General features: G+C 50.9%; 1 protein-coding gene across 4 annotated transcripts in view; it reads right to left on the reverse strand.

Moving 5' to 3' along the window:
• Positions 1–26619, reverse strand: part of PSD4 (pleckstrin and Sec7 domain containing 4) — a 46097-nt gene extending 19478 nt beyond the window's left edge. The window contains exons 1-2 of one of the 4 annotated variants that reach the window (XM_037994311.2): positions 26345–26619; positions 337–1503 (exon numbers count right to left, since the gene is read on the reverse strand). In XM_037994311.2, the coding sequence (XP_037850239.2) occupies positions 337–1392 (1056 nt within the window). In that variant the 5' untranslated portion in view covers positions 1393–1503; positions 26345–26619. The other 3 variants (XM_037994312.2, XM_008008432.3, XM_008008431.3) reach the window with 3 other exon arrangements.
• Between the last annotated feature and the right edge of the window lie 323 nt (positions 26620–26942).

Genomic DNA, 26942 nt, shown 5'->3' on the forward strand with positions numbered 1-26942 from the left:
AATCAGAATGGCCTGGAACATGCTGCAATTAGAGGAGCTGTTTGTTCTCCAAACGTATCTAAGCATAGCCCCTTGGAGCTGGTGAGATGGAGACATTTGTGGACTTAATTATCAGCTGACATTAGCTGACATCATGGCATTGATAAAATGTCCTATCATTCTGACGAAAACACTGGTCCTGATTTTCTGCTCTATTACCCTGCTATATACTGATGCAGGTTATCCCAAAATCTCTTGGCATCAGAAAAGAATGTCCTGGGCCTGGTGACCCCCGAAGAAGACCCTCCCTTCTGTGTTCCCAGCACAGCCCCTGTTGGTTCCCAAGACTGGGCTTACCTCACTCTCCCCCTGACCAGGAGGTGCTGCAGGAGCCCCCTCAGCGGCAGCCACTGAGGCCCAGCAGATGGAGTGCGGTTTATAGACGGGCACAGGGAATGGAGGGGTACGATGCCCACTGGTAGCAGCACTGTCCCCCACATCTGGCTCACTTTCCAGTTCCCACAGCACCGTGTCTTCTGGGAGCTGAGTCTCCAGAGTGGCTGGGCTCTCAGGTCCAGTCCTCACACTTGCATGGGAGTCTGAAGCCCCCCAGGAAAAGCACTCTCCAGAAGCACTGTTCTCTGAGAAAGGACTCCCCAGGAAGAGCGGGTTGCTGAAGAACATGCTCTCCTCCTCAGCTACCCACTGTGGGGAAGAGTCTGGGGTTCTCTCTCTCAGACATGCCTGGCCCTCCCCCTCAGGCTCGCTGCTGTCTTCCCCTGAGTCTTCATCCTCAGGTGGGCTGGAGTGCAGGCCCGTGACCCCAGGGAGGTCCACAGGGGGCGTGGGGAGACAGCATTTCAGTCCAGCCTTGAGCCCCTCCGTCTTCTCCAGCTCCTCCTCCAGGTCTAGGACACACATCTGGGCCTGCAGGATGCCTGCCCAGAACACTACCTGCGTGGACGTGCTCCGGTTCTGCTGTGGGCTCCCCAGTAGATGGCCATTCGCAGGTGACCCTGGTGATGCTGTGCTCTGCCTGTGCTCCCCCTGGGCAGAGCAGCTCCCCAGGTGTGTGAGCTCCACACCAGAGCCCCAGGGAGGAGCATCTTGTCTGGTAGATTCAGGAGGGTCAGTGGCCCAGGTTTGCTCCTCGCAAGGCTCCGGCCGGTCCTGATGGACCCAGCTCCCCAGGTGTGTGAGCTCCACACTGGAGCCCCAGGGAGGAGCATTTTGTCTGGTAGGTTCAGGAGGGTCAGTGGCCCAGGTTTGCCCCTCGCAAGGCTCCGGTGGATCCTCATGGCTGCCCGTTTCCCTTGGGCACTCTCCTGGGTGGGGCTCCAGGCTGTCTCCCAAGTACGGGTTGAGAATTTCCATGGGCTGGGGTTGACCAGAGAGTCTGTGGTCACCCATCATCCATAGAGCAAAAGCTGTGCAGGAGTCCCCCGGAGTATCTGCTCTCACAGTCTCACTGTGTGGACCAGGGGGAGCACTGGCCGCTGGGGTAACTGGGAATCCATATCTACCCTGGAAATGCCCAAAGCAAGTGCAGGTTAGGGAAGGGCTGTCAGCCTCTGGAGGCACGTACGTAGTGTGTTAGATGTGTTTGGGGTGTCTTCCCCATCTATGCCCTCTGCTAAGGGACACTGCCTGCCACAGCCCTGCTGGGAGGAAGGAGTGTACCACATATTCTATCTGACCCCACAATCTCTAAACTTGCACCGGGGCAGCACCTGCCCCAAAGACACCCATCTGTTGGCTGAAGGTAGCCCATGTGGCTTAGCTGAAAAGAACAAACTGGCCAAATCAGATCCTTCTCTTGGGCATTTAGATTGGAGAGCATGGAGACCGAGGTGGTTGGCAGCAGGAACAGAAGGCGGAAATGCTTTTAGGTATCAAGGAAGCAGCTGCAACCCACATGCTTTGGTTTACACGCTGTAAACCAAAGCTGTAAACCAAAGCATGTGGGAGCCAAACAGACACAGACTGGAGGTAGAGAATGCAGCAGACTCACGGAAGAAGCAGGCACCCACGAAAGGAAGGCCACAGCCTGCCTTACTTCCACTTTCCAAGGCTCCTATCCTTGGGGCCTACCCTGTTCATGAGGCTGGTTCACAGGCTGCTTCTTAGTCCTTGTAAGCTGTTGACAGCTTGGAATTTGGCCCAGGTGGATGCAGCAAGGGGCTCTCTGCTCAACTCAGCCCAAGCCCTCATGAAGGGAGGATGCTTCGGTCCTGCTGCCCACCACCCAGCAGACCACCTGCTGCATGGAGAGCAGATCCCTGCCTTCTAGGGAGGAAGAGGCTGGGATGTGGCGGCTGTGTCAGCCTGGAGTTGCCTCACATCTGCCCAGAGCTGCTGTCTGCACGGGCTGCACTAACTCTCTGGATGGGCCCTTATCAGATGAGCCCAGGAACCTCAGAGTGTGTTTTCTAGAAACATGCATTGCATCTCCATTCCCGGCATGCAGCCCACCGCTTACACGGCTCTCAGAGCAACCCTGCTTCCTCAGAATAGCTGGCTTGTTTTGATCCAAAGCACACCGTAAGCTTGTAACTTGTTTGTCTTGTCGTGCTAGCTCTCCACAAAGTGGAAGTGCAGGGTCAAGTACACAGGTCCTTATGGCACATCATAAGAACCCTGGCTCAGCTGTCTTTTTTTTTTTTTTTTGAGACAGAGTCTCGCTCTGTCACCTAGGCTGGAGTATAGCGGCACAATCTCGGCTCACTGCAACCTCTGCCTCCTGGGTTCAAGCGATTCTCCTGCCTCAGCCTCCCTAGTAGCTAGAATTACAGGCGTCCACCACTATGCCCTGCTAATTTTTTTTTTTTTTTTTTTTTGTATTTCTAGTATAGATGGAGTTTCACCATGTTAGCCAGGCTGGTCTTGAACTCATGACCTCAAGTGATCTGCCCACCTTGGCCTCCCAAAGTGGTAGGATTACAGATGTGAGCCACTGCACCCAGCAGCTGTCTTTTCTTATTTTCCCTTTGCCTCACCTTCTTCACTCACAGATTTCTATCTTGAAGCCTTGTGTGTGTGCTTGTGAGCTGTATTGGAATATTTTGGGGGAACAAGACTATTAACAAACACACGAATGCTCCCAATTTAGAACTATGTGTGACTTCCAGATCCCCAAGAACAACAGCCCCTTCCACACACAGTTAACCAAGCCTATCCCCACCCACCACTCCCCCAACCTCGCACCTGAAAGAGGAGCAGTCCCCTGCATGTCCCTGTTTAACAGATGGGGAAGCCTTAGCCTGAGTCTGGCTTCATGACCCACAGTTGGTGACAGGGGCCGGACTCCGACCCCAGATCATCCACCTTCCGGTCTGCCCTGTCCCTGTTCCAGTATGAATAGAGTGAACCCAGGTGTCCTCGTCCAGGGCTCCAGACCTCACACCGAGGTCCTGCCACAGGCAGGCTATAGGACAGGAGCTTGACTGGCATGCAGGGCCCCAACCAGCTCACATAACAAATCCCATGGGGGTCGGCCCCTCCCTGCCCAGCACTAGAGAACATGAGCTGAATCAATAGCCACATGGACCGCAGCTCAAACCCTCATCCTGCCACCTACAGTTGAGTGGATGAGCCTGGAAAGTTCCTTAGCATCTGGGAGCCCCACTGCAGAGGGGAGCTAGGGTTAATGGAGGTGATTCGCCCGGCATTCAGCCCAGGCTTGGCCCACCGTTAGCCACTCAGTAAACGGTAACCCTCAGCGCTCTCTCACAAGGTCAAGGAGTCCAGCTGTTATTCAAGGTCACCTAGAAAACATCACTTTGCCCCATGCCTTCTTTCTGGAGGGCACCTGAGAGAAGGAAGGAGGACCAGTATGCATTTCAGTGTCTTATTCACCTTGAAAGTATCCTTTTTCTTAAAGTGTCTCCAAAAGGAATCTCTTTCTGGGTTTTTACCCCTCCCTCTGACCCAACCCCTGCATTCCTGTTTTTGAATAACAAGAATCTAGACTTGCTGGATGATGGCCTCGGGATTCTGATGTTTCAGCCCACCCGGAGTGGCCCCTGACCGGCCTTCAGGGCCCTTCCACCCGTTAGTTACGGCAGCCTCCCCAACAGGCTGACTTCCCGAGAGGAGGGGCCCTTTCTTATGTTTAATCTTGTACATGATGCTCTGAATCAAATGGACTGGATTTGATCTTGTCAGAGGTGTTTGAACCAGAGCAGCTCCATCCTGAATAGGGGCTGGGTAAAATAAGGCTGAGACCTACTGGGCTACATTCCCAGTAGACTAGGCATTCTAAGTCACAGGATGAGATAAGAGGTCGGCTCAAGATACGGGTGTCCTTAATTCAGCAGCCCAAGCTCCTGCTCTGCCTATGGAGTAACCATTCTTTTATTCCTTTACTTTCCTAATAAACTTGCCCTCATTTTATGGATTCACCTAGAATTCTTTCTTGCACAAGATCCAAGAACCCTCCCTTGGGGTCTGGATTGGGACCCCTTTCCACTAACAGTCTTGCCTTTCATTCTCCTATGGATCCAGCCTTCACTCATCATTCTAGGTTCTGCCTCTCCACCTCACATCACCACCTCCAGGTAACAGGCAGAGGATTTGTATGGTTTACTCCTTAAGTCGATACCACTATCTGCTCCCCATGCAGCTGCCCTTGTCCACCCTCAGTGCTCTCTGGGCAAGAGGCTTGAGACAGTTCTATTTCCAAGGCAGAAGGGATGAGGAACCTCCGGATGTATTGTCTGTACTAGAGAAAACACCCTGGACCCCAAATCTCCCTCCTCAGACCTGCCTGGTGGAGAGCAACCGAGTGTGAGCATGGAGGTGACTCACCCCACCACATCCCACCGCAGCCTCAAGAAACCAGCCCATGGGGTACAAGAAATGACTAGGAAGACATGTCGATTTAGAGATAGAGGGAAAAGCTGGGAAGAAGCACCTGGTTTACAGGTACCAGAACATGGGACATCCCTAGCTCTACCCAACTGCCTCCCTTCCCATACCCCAAAACCAGCCTCCAGGTCTCTGCAAAGGCCTGGTCTTTGGGCCCAAATAGCTCTCCTGCCATGCACCACCCCTGATCCCTTCTCCTGTTCTCATTTACCCAACTCCACACATTGTACCTGAATCAGTGCCAGCCTCATGGCCCTGTGGGCATCAGAGCATTTTGCCCAGATAACACCAACTCACCTTCTCTCATCATTAGTCAACTCACTTGGCAAGAAATGTTCCCATGCCAATATGGGAATGGGAGTGGGAATGTGGGACTGGGCCTGCTGGAAAGAGCTTCCTTAATTTTTCATAAGGTGAAAAATTGTCTCTCTTTGCACATATGCACTTACAAATAGATATGTATATGTACATAAAGCAGCCCTCTAGGTACACGTTAATGCTGACACTAGATGTAAATGAGGATTGGACTTGCCTTCCCAGAAAAAACCAGTGTTCCTTGCTGGGTTTTTTCAAAGGAAAACAATAAATACCAGAGGCTGCAGCAGCTTTCCGAGCAAAGAGAAGAGAGCAGATCTCTGGGACCTGCAGCACCTGAGGAGCCTGGGAGGGGTGGGAGGTGAGGAACTGGTCAGTGGAGGGGAGCCCAAGGCAATGGAGACAAGAAGGGTGGAGACAGATCAGGTATTCGATGGGGACAAGGCATGTAGTTTGACTGGCTATGACTTTTTTTTTTTTTTTTTAGATGGTATCTTGCTCTGTCACCCAGGCTAGAGTGCAGTGGCATGATCTTGGCTCACTGCAACCTCTGACTCCTGGGTTCAAGCAATTCTCCTGTCTCAGCCTCCCAAGTAGCTGGGACTGCAGGCACCTGCCAACATGCCTGGCTAAGTTTTGTAGTTTTAGTAGAGACGGGGTTTCACCATATTGACCAGGCTGGTCTCAAACTCCTGACCTCAGGTGATCCACCTGAGGTCACCTGCCTTGGCTTCCCAAAGTGCTGGAATTACAGGCGTGAGCCACAGCACGTGGCCGGCTATGACTTTTTAAACCAATTAAACCCAATGTGACTACACTCCACCCCTCACTTTTACTTTCTGAGCGTTTATCCCGGTGTGTAGTTCCCAGTGTGTTTACCCGCATGGTTCTAGTTTGCCTAGAAGGTAAGTGCCAAGACGGCAGGTTCTTTGTGTTTCCTGTTCACCACTGTGTCTCAGTACAAAAATGTCGAATGGCTCAGTCACTTTATGTGACCGATTTGTTAAACCACTCCCACCCACAAAGCTCTGGGGGCATACTTTAGTTCAACTGGATTTGAAATTTGAAGATCAGTATTGACTTGAGAAGTTTAGTTCAAGCGGATTAGAAACTTAAAGATTAGCGCTGACGTGAGAGGTTCAGGCCCGCCTGTGACTTGAGCTGGGGCATGAACCCAGGTTACAGCTCTCTTAAGCATCGCTCTCTCCTCCTGCCCTCTGATCCAATCTCTTGGACATTCCTGAATTCACTAGAGTCACTCAAACTCCTGTGCAGCACCTCCTTGGCTGAGAGTCAGCACTGTAGAACATTTGTGAAAATAAGAGAGAGGTTGGCTAGATGAATGGACAGACAAATGGAGAGACACACTGATGGGATGGATCCTCAGAACTCTCCCTCCACAACAACCAGGCCAGAGGACTGGCGAGACCGAGGCTTGGAGAAGAGAATTAGCATCATTATAACATGAAGACTTCCTCGTGGGGACCAGTCTGCCCATGACCAATCACCTCTTCCTCCCCTCTCCAGGAAGCCCAGTGCTCCAAGGGCAGCGGTCCCCAAGTGGTAGGTCCCTACCAGGTCAGCAGCTAAAATGTCCTACGGGTCTTGGCTCCCAGGCAGCAGCCTGAACAGAAAGGAGGACCCATTCAATCGTCTCGTTTGTGCTCTCCACTTGTGGAGGGGGCACTGTGCTACTGTGTTTAAAAGATGTCTTCCTTTTTTTTTTTTTTTTTTTTAATTGCTCTTGCCTGAATGGAAAGGTAGGATGACCTAAAAGGTGAAGTCACTTCCTAAGGCCCTAAAGGCAGTCCTACTGGTCACCCAGGTGAGGGCGATCTGACCTCAGAAGGGTGGAGGATGGAACTAGCCTTTGATCCCCGAGGTAGGATGGCACCCCCTAGGCAGAGGCAGGCCCGGAACTAGGCAGCAGAGCCCAGGTCTTATGCATCTAAAATTTTCTTGGTTTACTTGTGTTTTTCCACCCCTGGGGTTTAGTAAACTCTTTTAAAATCTCCTGTCTGTTAACCCAACCAGAATGAAAGCAGGAGGAAAGGAATCCGCAGCAAAAGAATTGCCATCTGCCCCACCAGTTGAGTTCTGTTACCTCTACGTTAAAGTGGTCCTTCATCTTTTCTGAGCACTGAGGTGGCTCTGAAAGTTTAAGGAGGGTTCAGAGGGGAGGGAGCAGGGAGGGAGCCCAGGTGGGAAAGAGAGAGCACGGCTCCACTCTGCCGCCCACTAGCCACTCTTCTTGAGCACAGCTGACTGCATTTCAGGGAATCTTCACCACGGTGGGGAGGCGGTGCCTGTTTCTCATGGAGAATACTGCAGGGGCTAAGCCTTATGTCCCTCTTGTGGGAGTTGAAGGACACAGAAAGTGGTGGCTGAGAGACTAGAAGACAGAGTCCCTCCCACCTGCCCCACCCCCGGGCTTCAAGGCAATTTCTTTTTGACCCTAGGGGGCAGGAAGGAACCCAGCTGACACCTGGCACCCGAGTTGTGCTTTCTAACAGTGAGTTTGTTTGTCACCCTCAGCCTGGCATTGCAGCCTTGCAATTGCACCCTCTGAACCATTGCACCTCAGTGCTCTGGCTGAAGAACCGGGAGATCGGGCACAGAGGCTGGGGTATGAGCCTGCCCTGAGTAGGAAGGTGATGGCCTTGGGTGCGCAGCACTCACCACCCTCCTTTGCCCATTTCAGGGTCATAGTGAAGAATGCAGAGCAGAATCCCATCCTAACTCTACAGCTGACAAGCCATGTGACTCTGGGTGAAAAACTCCACCTGGTTCCTTATCTGTAAAATAAGGAACTAAGACCCAGTAAAGCTACACTTCACAGGTTGGTTGTAAAGTTGGAATGGGTCTGAGTGCCGGGCCTGGCCCTTAGTGGGTGCTCAGGAAATACCGTGTCCTGCTTAGTTTAACTTTGTTGTTTTGCTGTCCATTTAGAGAAGCCAAAATTACCAAAAACAAACAAATAGCCCTCCTGGTCAGGCTCAGCTCTCGGCCTCCTCAAGGAGTCAGCCCTGAGCCTTCATCCAGAGGGTGCCCATCTGTTTCCCTTTTTGAGCTTCCAGACTCAGCAAGCAAACACTCCCTCCTTTTACCCTGGACATGTTTTCCCTCCTATGGAAAAAGTATGAAGGCTTCTGGCCGGTCCAAGGACTTAGGAGGTGACCTGTCCTGTCCCTCTGCAGCCCAGGAAGCTGCCAAATTACAGATGTTGCTGCAGGCAGGAACCATGAGTGGAGCTTCCTGGCCTGGAGCTGCAGGACAGAGGCCTCTGTCTGAACCTGGGACCTGAAGCACCGTGAGAGAAACGACTAGAGAAGGCCCCACATCCTGCCCACACAGAAAGAGCTATCATGCAAATTTGCGCGCGCACACACACACACACACACACACACGCAGAGAGAGAGAGAGAGAGGGAGAGAGAGAGAGAGAGAACCAGTGCTACTGAAGGCCTGTGGTGAGGCCAGCTGAGGCTCAGGAAGGGAGCAAAGGATGGCGGTCTGAGGTAGGCAGAGAGGATCCAGGGGAGCGATCATGGGGGTAGGGGTAAAGTGCCAAAGGGGACCCAGGACAGCTGCTGCCTGGGGAGGACAAAGACCCCTAGGGGGCTGGCGCCAGGCTGGACCTCTCCTCCCTGGGTCCTCTCACCCCACATCCCTCACCCCTTCTGTGGGTCTCTCCAACAAAGAGCTCAGCAGCCCGGGTTCCGATCCCCATGTTAGGCGGTTCCTTGTCTGTAGGAGGAGGGGCCATGTGATGCTCTAGAGTCCTAGGAAACTGTGAGACAGGTCTGCTTGGGGCCCACTTTTTAAAGCTGAGCCAAGGTCCGATGAACGGAGGAGTATTTATCATCAGTTGATGACAGGCCACCCTTCCCTGCATTCTAGCAGAGGAGTGACTTCAACTGTGGGATTTTAGGCCCTGGAATAAGAGGGGAATGGTGGTGTCAGGGGACTTTCCTTCCATGCAACTCCCTTTACTATGACAATAACGATTACAGTGGGCCTTAGAGTGTCCCACACAGGCGCACTTTGAGAGTTCAGTGGTTCCTATTGCCCATCAGGACAACAGGCCTAAGCCAGAGCTAAACCAGTAAGGAGGCTCCCCTTACCTCTCCTCGAGCTTCTCCAGGATGGTCCTGGAAGGCAAGATGAAGCTGGGAGAGTCCCCTCCTGGCCAAGTTGACTCTGAGCTCCTACAGCAACCACACCCAGAGCTGCCCCCACCTCAAACCCAGGCCTTCCAGACTCCCTCCTTCCGGAGTCTAGGGTCGAGGATCACTTGGGGCCTTTGGCCACAAAAGCCCCCACTGGGTACTCAGCCAGAGCAGTCACTGGGGACCCAGTGACACTTACAAGAGATTTAGCAAGGAACTTCCTTCACCCTTCACTATTGCAGACCTCCAGGGGCTCTGCGGGGAGCCAGGGAAGGGAAACAACACGGGTCAGTGGGGCCAGGGCAGGGAATCGGAGAAGGGTCAGATAAGGAGGGGTAGGCTGAGGGAGGAAGGAGATGAGACAGAGAGCAGGAAGCGGGAAGAAGGGGCCTAGCCTAGCCCGGGTTCATGGCAGGTGCACACGGCACTGCCAGAGCCCTCGCCTCTCCCCTGCCCACCTGCCCCAGCCCCTGCCACAAGGACCCACATATGACTCTCCACATTCCCTGCTCCTGCAGGTTCCTCCAGCCCCACCCTAGGCAGACCCACTTAACTCACCTCCAAAGGACCCAAGAAGGGATGGCTTGACCTGGGGTCCCCAAGAGCACTTCCTGGCCGCACAGTCGGCTTGCCCAGTGAATGTGGCTGTGACGGCTGGAGCTTCCGACTTCCGCTCCTCCTCACCACAACACACACCCCTCCTGCTCCCTGCCGCCTCCCCAGGGTTCCCTAGCTGCTCAACACCTCACACTTCCTGCCCACAAGACAAGAGTCTCTCCTCCTAGGCCCAGCGCCTCCAACTCCCTTCCCCATGCCTCTGCTCCTTGGAGGCCCCCACCCTGCACACCAGCCTAGAAAGAACCTGCCATGGTGGAACTGTCCTCTCTCTGCCATGCAGGGGCCTGGGATTGAAAGGGGAAGGGGCCACCGAGGCCTGGTCGGTAAGCAGGCCCCACCTCCTTCCTCCCTGCAGTTCCGCCCCAGGTTCTCAGTCTTGCCCTGGCTCTCAGGCCCCTGCAGGGCACCCAGTGAGAGACCGGAGGGCCCTAAGTCGGGCAATTTCTGGTTTTTAACAAACGACATTTCAGTTTTTGTCTCATGTCACTGGTAATAACGCAAGTGACACAGTTGCCTTTTAGGTACAAAGTGTCTCCCAATAGCACCTCAACCGCTCCTCACACCTACTTTATGAAGCATTAATAAACCCATCATACAGATCTGGATCTGGAGGCAAGCTCAGAGACGCTAAGCCACTGCCCAGGGTTGCACAGTTGGAAAATCACAAAGCTGGGGTTAGAATACAGAGCCTCTGACTATATGAACCAATGGACCTCCATTCCCCACGGCTGAATTCTCAACACATGTCCTCGAGACACAGGCCGCAGTGTCCACGAGTGTGAGTGAGGCTGGTGGGGAGCGCACTCAACATGCCATTCTCCTCCCTCCACCCAATCTACTTCCTCAGCATCAGTGACCATCAACTTCTCTGCTGAGGGTCCACCACTCCCACCCTCCCTGAACTCTCGTTTTCACGATTCCAGCTGACCAGGAGACTCCCTCACTTGTGCACCCACATGCACACCCCAACCCAGAGTTGAGAGGGTCGGGCTCTGGCTAACCCACAGCCTCACCCCTCCCCACAGGGTGCAGAGTCCACAGGAACATACCAACATGGAGCCCGTGCACCCTGCTTCTCCACCACACTCTGGGTGCCCCAGATCCTGAGATTCTCCACTTCTGGGGCCCAAATGGCCTCCTCCCCATGTGGGCACACTGCACTGCCCGACACTGGGTGGAGCGCTGGCAAGAGTCCTGATAGCAGAGATGGGAGCAAGTAGAGAGAGCTTGAACCTGTGGGCAGGTCACCCACCCACACGCATGTATGATACAGAGCAGGGTGAGGAAGAGAAAGGGAGGTGGAGCTGTGACATGGGCCAAAGGCTGGGGTGGGCTGTGTTGTGGCAGCAACACTCAGAGGCAGCTGAGAATCCTCCCTCCAACCTGGAGCTCCAGGCTATGATGAAGGTGGGAGGTCGGAGAATTAGGTAGGAGAATATACACTATTTTTTTTTTTTTTTTTTTAAACAGAGTTTTGCTCTTGTTGTTGCCCAGGCTGGAGTGCAATGATGCCATCTCGGCTCACGACAACCTCCGCCTCCCAGGTTCAAGTGATTCTCCTGCCTCAGTCTCCCGAGTAGCTGGGATTACAGGCATGCTCCACCATGCCCAGCTAATTTTGTATTTTTAGTAGAGACGGGGTTTCTCCATGTTGGCCAGGCTGGTCTCCAACTCCCGACCTCAGGCGATCCACCTGCCTTGGCCTCCTATAGTGCTAGATTACAGGCATGAGCCACCGCGCCCGGGAGGATACATTTTATATGACAGTTTGTGAGCTTTAGTCTTAACTTTCATATATTCGGACATATCAGATGGGGTCCTCCATTCTCCACTTCCTGCGGCTGGCAAATGTTGGGGGCACATTTATCTCACCGGCACCTCAAACTCAATGTTTATAAGGCAAACCTGGTTCCTTCTCTTCTCCAAGCTGTTCTTCCTCATGTATTTCAGCTTTTACAACTCTCTCTCCATCAAGCTAGGTAAGTCAGAAACCTGAAGTCACCAAGACCTAAATGCAAACCCTCCACTCCAGCCCCCAGCCTCTAGGGGTGCCTCCAGAACATGGCCAGGGCCCAAAGCCAGCACCTGCTCATGTAGGCTCTATGCTACAAGCCGCTGACCTATCAGGAATAAAACACATGACCCCTGTGGAAGCTGAGGCAAGTCCATCTTGAAAGCTAACCTGCCACATTGACTTAACCGAGTGACCCCAGTTCCAAGGCAGGGCCTCTATGATTTCCAGTTTATCTATTGTTCCCTGTGTAAGAGCAAGTACTTACTGTAAGTCCATAAGTGCTACCTGTAGGTCAAACAACCTTGATGATATTACACTTCAATTGTCTTACAAATCCCATCTGAACCACCCCTACCCTATGGTATATGAGCCCTGGGTCTGGGTGCTAATGCGGGGATCCATCATCTCATCTCATCGCCACGTGAGACACCTACATGGCTTCTGTTGGAAAGTCCCCTAGCTTTCTCAGCCTGTTTCTTCAACTTCTCAGCTTCCTCAGACTTTGGGGTAGGTTTGCTTAGGCCTGTCTACTGTAGAACAACTCCTGTTCTTAGGGAGCTTCCAGTCCACTGACAGAGAAAGAAAATAAACAATCGGACTCATGAATCAAACTTTATCATAAATTGTGAGGAATGCCTGGGAAGAAGCAGAGAGAAATAAGAGAGCAGCGAGGGTGAGCGCACTGCCATGGGAACTCGGGAAGGCCTCTGAAGCTGTACCATGTCCTGGTGAGGAGAGTCCAGCATGGAAGGGCGTTTTCGGCTTCTAATTCCTTCCCTGAGGTGGGAAAGGTCTCCACATTTCCAGGGTATAGAAAGCAAGCCAGTGTGGTGCAGCACAGTCCCAGGGGCCCAGGAGGGGCAGGGCCAGATCCTACAGGCACCCCAGTGGCAAGACAGGGTGCATTTTTTTTTTTTTTTTTTTTTTTTTTGAGACAGTCTCACTCTGTCACCCAGGCTGGGGTGCAGTGGCCTGATCTCAGCTCACTGCAACCGCCTCCCGGATTCAAGCAATTCTCTTGCCTCTGCCTTGCAAGGAGCTGGGATTACAGGCATCTGCCACCACATCTGGCTAATTTTTGTATTTTTAGTAGAGACAGGGTTTCATCATGTAGGCCAGGTTGGTCTCAAACTCCTGACCTCAAATGATCCACCTGCCTCAGCCTCCCAAAGTGCTGGAATTACAAGCAGGAGCCACCATGTCCAGCCCAGGGTACATTTTTGTTTGTTTGTTTGTTTGTTTTTGAGACGGAATCTCGCTCTATCGTCCAGGCTGGAGTGCAGTGGCACTATCTTGGCTTACTGCAATCTCCACCTCCTGAGTTCAAGCAATTCTCCTGCCTCAGCCTCCGGAGTAGCTGGGACTACAGGCTCCCGCCACCATGCCCGGCTAATTTTTTGTATTTTTAGTAGAGACAGGGTTCCACCGTGTTAGCCAGGATGGTCTCGATTTCCTGACCTCATGATCCACCCACCTCGGCCTCCCAAAGTGCTGGGATTACAGGCGTGAGCCACCGCGCCCAGCCTTGTTTGTTTGTTTTTGAGATGGAGTCTTGCTCTGTCTCCCAGGCTGAAGTGCAATGGGGAGATCTCAGTTCACTGCAACCTCCACCTCTTGAGTTCAAGTGATTCTACTGCCTCAGCCTCCCGAGTAGCTGGGATTACTAATGTGTGCCACCACACCCAGCTCGTTTTTGCATTTTTAGTAGAGCTGGGGTTTCGCCATGTTGGCCAGGCTGGGTCTGGAACTCCTGCCCTCAGGTAATCTGCCCACCTTGGCCTCCCAAAGTGCTGAGATTACAGGCGTGAGCCACCACGCCCAACCCCCAGGGTGCATTTTTAAAGCAGAGAAATGACAGGTCAAAGAGTATTTGTGTATTTACTTTTAAGATCGTCCATCTGCTATATGGAGAACAGATGGATCTGTCTGCTGTATGGAGAAGAGATGGTAGAGGCTATGTAAGTTCAAGGAGACCAGTTAGGAGGCTCTGGGAGAGTCCAGGTGACAGGGGACAGTTGCTTGGCTGGGACAGTCATAGGAGAGAAGGGAGGCATAGGGCTGGGAATACATATGATTATAGAACCTGCTGCTTCATTATATTCGAGGGGTCAAGATGGGAGGGGAAGTCATGGGCAACTTCCAGATTACTGACTTAAGCAACCAGATGGGTAGTAATAATGGCATTTGCTGAAATAGGAAAGAACTAGGAGATGAGGCTCAGGGGAGAAAATCCAGAGTTTAACTTTTATTTATTTATTTATTTATTTATTTATTTATTTATTTATTTTGAGATGGAGTTTCGCTCTTGTTGCCCAGGTTGAAATGCAATGGTGCTATCTCAGCTCACCACAACCTCCGCCTCCCAGGTTCAAGCAATTCTCCTGCCTCAACCTCCTGAGTAACTGGGATTACAGGCATGCGCCACCACGCATTTTGTATTTTTAGTAGAGATGGGGTTTCTCCATGTTGGTTGGTCAGGCTGGCCTTGAACTCCCGACCTCAGGTGATCTGCCCACCTCGGGCTCCCAAAGTGCTGGGATTACAGGCCTGAGCTACCGCGCCCGGCCCAGAGTTTAAGTTTTAAATATTGGATTTGAACTACCTGTGAGATATTTCAAGTAGGCAACTGAAAAACGCACCTGGAGTCCATCTGAGCTGGGAGAGGGAAGGTCGTGCCTACCCGGATGGGAGGGTACAAGTCTGCAAAGGAGACTGAAAAGGGACTGTTGCGAAGGTGAGAGAAGCAAGGGGAGAGCCATGTTCTCACAGAATACAAGAGGTGGTTACTTCAGACGGAGGAAGTGGTTGGCTTGGTTGACTGCTGCTGAAAAGTGCAGGAAGATTAGAAGCGAAAGTGATCTATATTGTACATGGCTAGAGGTTATGGACAAGTGGGGTTGGCAGCAGATGCAGAAAGCAGAAGCCAGGAGACCAAGAGGTGAAGTGTCACCTCCTCAAGTCGGGGCTCTGCCCACTCCAGTCCAGATTTCCTGGTAATCCATGGCTTCCTGAAGCTGAAAGGGAGGCACCAGTGATCTTCCCCCTTCCCCAAGTCCAGGCCCTGCCCCTCGGCTTAGTTATGGGTTCCCACCCTCCCCTTGACTTCTTCAGGGCAAGGACTGGCCCATGTGCTTTACAGCAGAGTGCCTGGCTCACACTTGCTCCACAGCCATTTGATAAATGAATAAAGGTTGCTCAGCCTCTCTTCAAGACTGTACTAAGGGGAATGGGACCTGCCTCTCCCTGTTCCTTCCACGCAGTGGGTCTTGCATATTGTGTGTGTGTGTGTGTGTGTGTGTGTGTGTGTGTGTGTGTGTGTGTGTGTTGGGAGTTCCCTTCCCAGCCTGTCCTCCTCCCCACGGCACAGAGGACATACAACACAGCAGACACACAGCACAGCCAGGCAACTCTGCTGCCTCCCTCAAGGTAAGCTGCTTCCTGTTTGCCTGCAGAAGCAGCTACTCAGCACAGACGGCTTCTCCACACTGAGCACAGACCAGCGAGTGGAGCCCACCTTCCAGGAGAGGGGCCCTGGGGATCTCAGCACATAGTCAGCCCCTTCTGGGAGGCAGAGGGGAGAGAGGAGAGAGGCCACCAATGAAGGAAATGGCACCTGACATAAAGCCCAGGACCCTTTCCTGAGGACCCCAGTGTCTTGACACTAACCAGGCCCTCTCCACGCATCATCTCTAGTTCCTGGGGGGCTGGGATCAGGGTGAGGGGCTTTATTATCTCCGTGCTACAGAACAGATGAGGAGACAGAGGGTCAGCTGCCACTTGAGCTTGCACAGGCAGGAAATGGTAAGGCTGGGATTGGACTTAGGCCTGTGGAACCTCCAAATGCACTTTTGGCTGTACCCCGTTACCACTGCATGCTGCAGAAATGAAAACCCAGGTGGGGAGCAGGTCTTCTTCCCAAACGAGCAGAGCTGGACAGGGTAAGCCTGACTCACGTCTCCCAACTGGAAGTTCACGAAAACCTTTGTGCTAATGGAGCTGAAATACTGTCCTGGGGCAGGGTGAGACAGCAGGACTGAAGCATCCAAATGGGCTCCAAACTAGTGTCCATAAAAGTCCTATGCTTTAGAGAAGGCTGAGACTGAGGTGGCCGCATGCTCCTTTCTCCAGAAAAGGCCCTGTTCCCTCCCAGCTCTCTGACCTCCACAAGCCTCGGCCCTGGAGAAGGGCAGACAAAACGCCTGCCTCCCCATTCATTCCTCTGCCCGGTAAGATGTTTACAGTCCCCCTGGCCAGCTCGACTGTGGGCTCCCAGGATCAGAGCAGGGAGGTAGGGCTGGGCCGGGGCTTCCAATGACTGGGCACGTGGCAGGGGCCAAAGGTGCCTCTCCTTGCCGCCTGTGACCTTAGAGTGGGAGGGAGAAGTCTCCTAGAGGCAGGGAAAAGAGGAAAGGGAGAACAGCCCAGCCCGGTGCTGACATCACCAACCTCTGAGCGCATGTGTGCGCTGGTGCTGCCCTGGGTGCTCTGGAGAAGGGCAGGAAGTGATTACAAAAGTGAATGACAAGCCTCCGTCTCCGCACTTGCTTGCCCAATCCCGTACCCATGCAGTGACCTTGGGAGGCTGTCCCTAACCACCCGTGGCCAAATGAAGCACACCCAGTGTCTGTGGACAGATGGCCAGGGACGGGGCCACCCAGGTCACAGCTCCCTGGCTCTCCTCTGCCCCAACACAAAAGCTCGCCTCAGACACTCTCAAGGTCCTTCTCCTGGGCTCTTTCCCAGCTCTTTGTTTTTTAGATAAGCCCATGTTGTGGGCCTGTCCTTTCCACGTGAGCAGTGAGTTGCGCACTGTGGTTATTCACCCTCTCTCCCCAGCCCCCTCAGCACCAGAAGGCACCCACAAAACATCTGCTGAAACACATGTGCATGCAGTTACTTATAATGGCAAAAATGCTCACAGCCTCAATATCCACAATAGGGAATGAGATAAATGAATAGATTGCTGGGTAGCCATATAGCCATATGGTGAACCTAGGCAACCTTTAGCCATCTTCTTTTTAAAGAGTATCTAATGAAATGGAAAGATGCTCACAGAATTTTGTTAAATAAGAAAACTATTTATAATTTCACTATGGTCCCAAGTTTTTTGTTTGTTTGTTTTGTTTGTTTGTTTGTTTGAGATGGAGTGTTGATCTGTCGCCCAGCCTAGAGTGCAGTGGCGCTATCTCGGTTCACTGCAACTTCTGCCTCCCAGGTTCAAGCAATTCTCCTGCCTCAGCCTCCCAAGTAGCTGGGACTACAGGTGCACGCCACCACGCTCGACTATTTTTTTTCATTTTTAGTAGAGACAGGGTTTCACCATATTGGTCAGGCTGGTCTCGAACTCCTGACCTCAGGTGATCCACCTGCCTCGGCCTCCCAAAGTGCTAGAATTACAGATGTGAGCCACTGCGCCTGGCCTATGGTCCCAATTTTTAAAAAAAACTTGTTTGTGTTTGTGTATTTAGGCAATAAAACATCAAAGCATTGATTGACAGTAGCTATCTGTGCCTGACAACAGTATACATGATTTCAATTTCTTCATGCTTGTTTCATATGTATTCAATTTTTAAAAATAAATATACTTTATGTCTGTCATCAGCAAAAATAATAAAGTCACTGTTTCTGCCCCTCCCTTTCCCCTACTGAGTTAGGTACATGGCCTTGAACTTTAACTATCTAACAAGCCAGCTACTACTTTTGTTGGCTCCCATGTACATATGAATAAAACCTTTTTCTTCTGTTAATCTGGCTTTTGTCAGTTTAATTTGCAGGTCTCAGTCCCTAAACCTAAGAAGGAAGAGGAAAAGGGTTATTTCCTCCCCTACCTAGTATTAAGGTAAAGCACCTACCCCAAGATTACCTTCTCCATGAACCCACAAATCTGAGGCTGTGTTTGCCTACGTGGATATGTGGTACACATACTGAACATTAATAGCTAATCATTTATTCGAATATGCAGTAGAATAGGATATAGTGTAGCAAACCTGTGATTTAGGAAAACGCTAAAGTAGAAAACATCTACTTTATGTTGTTAAGTATATGTATTCAAAGAAAAATACTAAGTATTATTTAATAATATAATTAAATATCAAAACTCTCATCTCAAAAATTATAATAGGGATATGTAAATGAGCAGACTCTTTCTGCAGCTGGAGCTGACCTTTGCAGCATGTTCTCCTTTGGAGAAAGAGCTGAAAGTCTTCCTTGTAATGCTCATTAGCCCTGATTGGCCACCAATCACTGAATAGGAATTCAAGCGGGTATGAGTTGCAGAAAAGCAAAGCTCTAGCATTAAACAGAGAACAGGTGTGCTCTCACAAAGTGAAGGAGGAAGACAAACTCAGAGCAGGACATTTCCTGGGCCTTGTAAAGGGTCACGTATTCCCCTGGGGAGGCTCACGCTTAACCCTGCCCATAGTAACAAAGCCGTGAGCTTCGCAGCGCCCTCTGCAGCAGCAAGGGCTGACGCACGCTCTGTCCACCGTCATCTTCAGAAGACGAAAGAGACGGCTGGTTTGGCAGCTCCTAGCAGGAAGAGCACTGGGGCCTCGGAGCTCATACCCCCAGAGGACAGCCTGCACATCTAAGCTTCCTGGGGCCACTTCCCTCCTCTCTGACTCAATACATCTATGCATCCTCCAAGGCAGAACTGAGAGCTCCAAAAAGGCAGAGTCCACTCGTTGGGCCTTGTTGTATATACCCACCTCCCATCCCTCCCCTGCCCAGGCTCCACAGCAGCACGGAGTCCATGCCAAGAGGATCATTTCCAGAGGTTGTCAAGCCAGAAAAGGGCAGAGTTCAAAAGGTCACCATGTGTTCTTGCCTGGCTCACGCTGTCCATCAGCTCCTCCCTGTAAACCTGCCCCATGCTCTGTTCTGGTTGGGCATCTCTCGCCCTCACATTCTTCTGCGAGGACCTCACCCAGTCCCACATGTTAACCTCCCACCTACTCACTAAAGGTTCTCAATTCCCTCTCTAGCCTAGCATCTTAATTACCAGCAGGAATCTTCTAGCTGGATGTACAGCAGAGCATCAGACTTCACAGCCTGCTCACATGCCCGTAAGCATCCTTCCCATCCCATGCCCATGCCTGCGCCTCCCAGGACCTGTCTAGACAGGCATCACATCCACCAGCTTCCCAAGTTAGCAACCTTGGCACCAGCCCAGGCCCCTCTCCCCTCATGGCTTTGGTCCCCAGTCCTGCTGGATCCTCCTCCCCTGCGGGTCCCTGGGCTCCACCCCCTCACAGAGCGCCTCCTTGCTTTCCTGGAGAACTGCAGCAACTGCCTGCCTAATTCTCCACTGGGAGATCACTCCTGCCCTAGAAAATCTTTACCTGGTACCCTCCTCCCCGATTTCCCAACAAAGCCCCCAACTGCCTCTTTCTTGCATTGCTTTAAGGAATGACCAACACTGTTGTCTGAGACCTCTCCAGCCTCTCCTAGGACCACGCACTGGCACACCCTGACCTGTGGCCCCAGCAGGCAATGAGTTCTTCCCTCAATGTTCTTGGCATGTTCACACATCCTCTCGGACAGCTCTCAATTCCTTCCCCAGTCCTCTTCATCCTTTGAGGCTCACCCCATAATGCCAATTCTCCTTACAATCTTTCAGACCAATCCAATAGGAATTGACTATTACAATAATTCCGTAACTCCAGCTACAGAGTACAATGCAGCAATCAGAAGCAACAAACCAAGAGTACACACTGCAGTCAAATAGATCTTTTAAAAAATAGTGCTGGTGGCTGGGTGCGGTAGCTTATGCCTATAATCCCAACATTTCGTGAGGCCAAGGAGGGTGGATCATGAGGTCAGGCGTTCAAGACCAGCTTGACCAAGATGGTGAAACCCCATCTCTACTAAAATACAACAATTAGCCAGGCACGGTGGCAGGCACCTGTAGTCATAGCTACTGGGGTGACCGAGGCAGGAGAATCGCTTGAACCTGGGGGGCAGAGGTTGCAGTGAGCCGAGATCACACCACTGCACTCCAGCCTGGGAGACAGAGTAAGACTCCCTCTCAAAAAAAAAAAAAAAAAAAAAAAGAAAAACATAGTGCTGGTTAGCCAGGGGTGGTGGCTCACACCTGTAATCTCTGCACTTTGAGGGGCCGAGGCAGGTGAATCACTTGAGGTCAGGAGTTTGAGATCAGCCTGGCCAACATGGTGAAACCCCATCTCTACTAAAAGTACAAAGATTAGCCAAGCGTGCTCACTTGAACCCACGAGGCAGGGGATGCAATGAGCCAAGATTGTTGACAGAGTGAGACTCTGTCTCAAAGAAAAAAAAAAAGTGCTGGTTTTAAAAAGAAAGAAAAATATAATGATTTATAGGGTGAAGCAATTGTGACCCCATAAAGATGGGGTCTCATTCTGTTGCTGAGGCTCTAGTACAGTGATGCTATCGTAACTCACTGCAGTCTCAAACTTCTGGGCTCAAGTGATCCTCCAGCCTCAGCCTCCCAAGTAGCTAGGACTATAGGAGTGCACCACCACACCTGGCTAATTTTTGTTTATTATTACCTTTTTCTTTTTGTAGAGAAGAGTCTTGCTATGTTGCCCAGGTTAGTCTTGAACTCCTGGCCTCAGGCAATCCTCCCACCTTAGCATCCCAAAAGGCTGGGATTACAGGCATAAGCCACTGTGCCCAGCCCCATAGTGCAATTTATGTAGGGTTAAAAATACATGCATATATAAATCAACATCATATACCTTTCTAAAATACATCCAGATCTAATACATCTAAACCTATCATAAATACGTCAGAGTAGCTGCTGCTCATGAGGGTAGGGTTAGAGGGTAAGTGTGAGGGGAAACCACTGGGACTAGGAATGAGGGATGAAGAGGAAATGATAATTCAACAACAACAATGAAAATCCAATTGAAAACATACGCCAAGTATGTGAACAGTCCACAGAAATACAAATAGCTTGTAAGTCCTGTAACACCACTCACTAGAAAGAAAGACCTACTAAAACTATAGCATGACGGCATTTTCTTCATCTGTCAAATTGGCAAGGGCAAAAAGTTGAAGATACATCAAGTTGGTGGAGCCGAGGGGAAAGCGGCACACTCCTAAGTACAAAGACATGCATGCCTTTGGAAGGCAGGCTGCCAGTAACTTTTAAACCACATTTATTAATTCCTCCTGCTGAAACAGTCGCAGAACCGAGATTATATAGGTACAGGTACGCTTAATGTGTTATTGTCCATCACGGCAAACAGAAATGGGGGAAACAGCTTGTAAACCCACAGTGCACTGACTAGATAAATACGGTAGCCTATTCAATGAGATACAGTATCATACATGTACTTAAAAAGGATGAAGGCGGGGTGTGGTGGCTCACGACTGTAATCCCAGCACTTTGGGAGGCTGGCCAAGGTGGGAGGATTGCTTGAGGCTAGCAGTTTGAGACCAGCCTGGGCAACATGGTGACACTCCCATCTCTACAAAAATTACAAAATTTAGCCTGGCGTGGTGGCGCCTGCCTGTGGTCCCAGCTACTGGGCAGGGGTTGGGCGGGGCAGGGCACTGAGGCTGAAGGATTGCTTGAGCCCAGGAGGTTGGGCTGCAGTGAGCCATGACTGCACCACTGCACTCTGGCCTGGGTGACAGAGTGAGATCTTGTTTCAAAAAAAAAAAAAAAAAAAAAAAGCCGGGCGTGGTGGCTCATGCCTGTAATCCCAGCACTTTGGAAGACCGAGGTGGGTGGATCACAAAGTCAAGAGATCGAGACCATCATGGCCAACATGGTGAAACCCCATCTCTACTAAAACTACAAAAATTAGCTGGTTGTGGTAGTGCACACCTGTAGTCTCAGCTACTCAGGAGGCTGAGGCAGAAGAATCACTTGACCTGGGAGGCGGAGGTTGCAGTGAGCCGAGATCATGCCCCTGCACTCCAGCCTGGCGACAGAGCGAGACTGCATCTCAAAAAAAAAAAAAAAAGAAAAATGAAACCTGTCTATATGTCTTGAAGCAGAATGATTGTTAAGTATATAAAATAAAAGAAGTGTATACCTAGTATTATTTCCTACTATTTATGTTTTAAAAAAAGAAGACAGGAAAGGTATATATACATAAATGCTTGTTTACAAATAGAATATGTCGCTCTGAAAGTATCCTCAAGAAATCGCCTCCGAGGAGAATTGGGGATGACAGGGCAGGAAAGGGAAAGAGATTTTTCACTGTGTACCTTAACGGCTGTTTGCATTAATATTTTAAAAAGATTTTTGAATACATGTAAATATTGCCTTTAAAAATATTTTTAAAGAGTATTTAACTTGTGTAAGTTCTATCTTTTTTTTTTTTTTTTTTTTTTTTTTTTGAGACGGAGTTTCACCCTTGTTGCTCAGGCTGGATGGAGTGCAATGGCGCAATCTCGGCTCACCGCAACCTCCGCCTCCCGGGTTCAAGCAATTCTCCTGCCTCAGCCTCTCGAGTAGCTGGGATTACAGGCACGTGTCACCACACCTGGCTAATTTTGTATTTTTGGTAGAGACAGGGTTTCTCCATGTTGGTCAGGCTGGTCTTGAACTCTCGACCTCAGTTGATCCGCCTGCCTTGGCCTCCCAAAGTGCTGGGATTACAGGTGTGAGCCACTGCACGCGGCCAGCACTATCTTAAAAACATCTTTTTAGAAGAAGGAGAGAAGTAGAATGTGCTCAAACCCAGCAGCTGTCTTCTCTCTAACCATCTGTTGTCACGCACTGTGGACAAAACCTGCCCTCCTGGTCTTATGCCATCCTCCTGCTTTAGCATCCTGGGCACAAGGCTGAGCCCCCGCTAACTGGATCTGACCCACTGACCTACCGCACCCTATGTAGTCCTCACCCTGCACCTGCGTCCTCACCATTACCTGAGACCAGTATTTGTGGAATGTATCTCATGGCCACAACTATTTTATTTTATTTTCATTTTATTTATTGTTTCTTTTTGAGACAGAGTCTCGCTCTGTCACCCAGGCTGGGAAACAGTGGCACAATCTCGGCTCACTGCAACCTCCGCCTTCGGGGTTCAAGTGATTCTCATGCCTCAGCCTCCCAAGTAGCTGGGAATACAGGCGCGAGCCATCATGCCTGGCTAAGTTTTGTATTTTTCTTTCTTTCTTTTCTTTTTCTTTTTCTTTTCTTTTTTTTTTTTTTTTAAGTAGAGATGGGGTTTCGCCATGTTGGCCAGGTTGGTCTTGAATTCCTAATCTTGAGTCATCTGCCAACCTCGGCCTCCCAAAGTGCTGGGATTACAGGCGGGAGCTACTGCGCCCGGTTGGCCACGACTATTTTATGAAGGGACCAATTTCATTTGCCAACTAGGAGCTTCTCCAAAAGTTAGGGCAGGCAGAAGTCCATTTGGTGGACAGAATCTCTCCAAAATTTGGGCCCAAGGTGGCTCTCTGACATTGTTACAGCATAGTGTGAGAGCGCTTGGTTCAAAAATGGCACTGCCTGATGGCAAATTCTGATTCTTCACTTACTACCCATGTAACCTTGGCCAACTTTCTTACTCTCTCTGGGCCTCCGTTTTCTCATCTGTGAAGTGGGATCAAAATAGTATAAACTGCATAGACTTACTGGGAGAATTATTTGTGTTACTGCACAGAAGTTACCCAAAGGAGGGTCTGGCATATAGTATGTGTTCAATAAATGCTAATGATTTATATGCTCTTGGGCTGGTTTGTTTTTTAAGAAAAACCTGCTAATGAGATCATATAATAGTTTTAAGGATGAAAAAAAATAGGTTATTGGAATTTTCCCAGAAGGCAGGTTTTTTCTCATCTTCCATTCCCTGGGCATTTATTAGGTTGGTGCAAAAGCTATTGTGGTTTTTGCCATTAAAAGTAATGGCAAACGTCACAGTTGCTTTTGCACCAACCTAATACTAAATCTGAAAACCTCAGGGTCTGCTGCCCACTATAATTCTTGCTGTGTGGCCCCATAATGTTATTTTTATTATTTTATTTTATTTTATTTTTGAGGCAGGGTCTCACTCTGTTGTCCAGGCAGGAGTGCAGTGGCAGAATCTCTGCTCACTGCAACTTCTGCCTCCTGGGTTCAAGCGATTCTCATGCCTCAGTCTCCAGAGTAGCTGGGATTACAGGAAAGCGCCACCACTCCTGGCTAATTTTTGTATTTTTAGCAGAGACGGGATTTCACCATGTTAGTCAGGCTGCCCGTAATGTTTTGAAGGACACAGGGTGTGAGTAAGAAAAGCAAATGATACCTCTCCCCCCAAAAGACATGCTCTCCATCTCTGTCGATCACCTCTTGCCCTACTTGGCATAAACCACCAGTCCTATCCACAAGTTGGCGATTGTAAATCTTCCTGCCACAGCAATGCGGGGCACCACCTGCTTTCCTGGGTGCCTTTGGTCAAGGCTGAGCCCTACCCCGGTCTCCTTTAAGACGAGTCTCTGAGACGCCTGCTCCCCACCCCAGAGCCACACTGACCTCCTCCCTGTTCATCCAGCATGCCCAGCATTTTCATGCCTCGCTCTGGCTTCAGGGCCTTTGCACTTGCTGTTCCCTCTGCCTGGAATGTTCTTCCCCCAGGTAGTCACACGGCTATGTCCCACATTCATTCAGGTCTCTGCTCGAATTTCATCTCAGCACAGCCTGTCCTGACTACTCTGTTGGACACAACAGCCCCTATCAACTTTAACCCCTTAAGCTGCTTTGCTTTTCTTCACTCCCTTCATCAGACACCACATTAAAATTGCTATGTTGTTTATTGTGTTTCTCTCACAAGAAATAAGCTCTATGAGACGAAGGATTGTCTTGTTTACTGATGTATCCTTAAAACCTGGAATAGTGCCTGGAACATACAGGCCCTCAATAAATATTTGTTGAATAACTATACAAATGAGTGAGTGAGTCAATAGACCATGTTTTCTGGGAATCGTAATCTCTGTCTTAGATTTAAGCTTCCCAATAAGAAACGTACTCTTAGAGAGGAGCTACTCACCACTAGTCCCTTTCTCACTGATCTCTTATAGGCAGCTTATAACTCCCTGCTCATAGGAACAGAGGGCACCTCATCCTGTGTCCCTAGATTTTGAGGACCTGAACATGGGACCATTTTTCCATCTAATTTAGAAAGTCTGTTTGCTGTACTTTCTAGCTAAGGCCCAAATCCTCTTATACGTTTCAATGTCATGCCCCATATCCTTCTTATTGGAAATTTTTCAGTGTTGTTTTTTCAGCATTTATTGCTCTCCGAAATGATGTCATTCAGCTGCTTACTTGCTTATTTTCTCTCTCCAACCCATATGCAAATAAGAGCAGTAGTATTCGCAGTGCCTACATGCCTGATTCCTAGTTGGCACTCAGTAAATACCTGCTAGATGAATGAATGAATGAATGTATCTTCTTTACATGCTTCACATACAGGAAATATCATGTCTGGAAGAAAAGAATGAATCATTTGGCGCTACACACTGTCTAAACCTGACCCTGGTGTGTTCTTTATGTGGAGAGTCTCATGGACATCCAATTAGTTGCTAATTACATTCAATCAGCTCTGGGCTCAGGAGGCGCCAAGCCTGAGATTCAAGGGCAGGTGGGGCTTACCTTGCCCAGTCTTACTTTGATACTGTCCCCTAACCTAGACATGCAGACCGTGGACACAGAGGTCTGGCGAGCGCATTGACCAGAGCAGCAAGTCCATCCTGCAGCATGGAAAAATCCAGCAAAGAACTGACATTCTTACCTCCATCATCCTACGGAAAAGATGAGCTAGACAATTCTAGAGACAGAAAGAAATCCTAGAGGGATATGAGTTTGTCAGCTGAGCAGACACTGTTTACCTTCCCAGAAATCTCTGATACTTTCTTGCTAGACACACCTAGGAGAAGGGCCAGCACCCAAGGGGATAGGGAAGAGATGCCTGGTCCTCTAGCCCAGTGCACTCCTGGGGGGCAGCTCCCACCAAGCAGGGGTCAGCAGGGGCCAGCCTGGCCTGGTCATGAGCACCAGAAACCACTGAGGCACAGGGCCATGAGCGATTAGGAGCAAAGCCCTCAGTGTGGCCTGATTCTGACACTTGGGTCTTTAAGGGCTCCTCCTGCTCGCCAGCGGGGCTTGGAGCCAGGATCCAGCAGCGCAACTGGAGTAGCCCACAGCGAGAGAGCCCAGGCTGATTCTTTCAGTGGAGAAAGTGTCCCCTTGCTGTCCCAGTCTCCGCCACTTGGTTAGGCTGGATTCTCAGGGTCCCCTGCTCGCTCTCAACCCTCTTTCCGGCTCCAGGGACCCTTACCCTCAGCGACAGCCGCTCCGCAGGTGCTCACCGGCTTGGCGAGACCGGTGCGTGGCACACAGTCACTGTTGAGGGCGGCGACGGCGGGGGGTGCCTCCGCCCGGCCCAGGCCTCCCCAGGATCCCTTACCCATTTCCCGCCGGGCTCCTACTCCGGCCTCCCGCCGGCCCGGGCGCCCCATGGCCCCGCGCCCAGGCGCCAGCCGTGGGCAGCGAGAGCTGTGGGGCCTCGGCTGCGCGGGGGGCTGGGCCAGTCCAGCTCCGGGCGCTCACAGGAGGGACTCGGTTTCCGGGACTGCAGGCTGGCGGGCTGGTGGCGGCGCAGGGCGGGGAGGGGCGGGCTGAGACCGGGCCAGGGTTGGGGTGTGGGGGGGCGAAGCTGTCGGACTGGTCTGACCGCGGTGACGCCGGGCTGGGCCGCCAGGCAGGCCGGGTACCTCCTGCACGCCCCGCACCGCACTGCCTGACCTGTGCGCTGGCTGCAGAGCTGCAGGCACTCCAGAGCCCTCTGGCTCTTTTTCCAGTACCTAAACCGGAAACTGAGGCCTTCCCTAGATACGTGCAAGCCTTGAAAGGGATTGTTTGGAGTTCTTACAAACCCCTTATTCATTTACTATTCACTGGGCACAAGAAAAAGTTGCATTATTTGATTTCCGAATTTCAGCTGTCCGTAACTGTTGACTTACAGTGAACAATCACTAGTTGGTTTGGGGATTGGTGGCATAGAA

This window comes from Chlorocebus sabaeus, chromosome 14 (genome assembly GCF_047675955.1).
Source record: "Chlorocebus sabaeus isolate Y175 chromosome 14, mChlSab1.0.hap1, whole genome shotgun sequence".
Taxonomy (NCBI): Eukaryota; Metazoa; Chordata; class Mammalia; order Primates; family Cercopithecidae; genus Chlorocebus; species Chlorocebus sabaeus.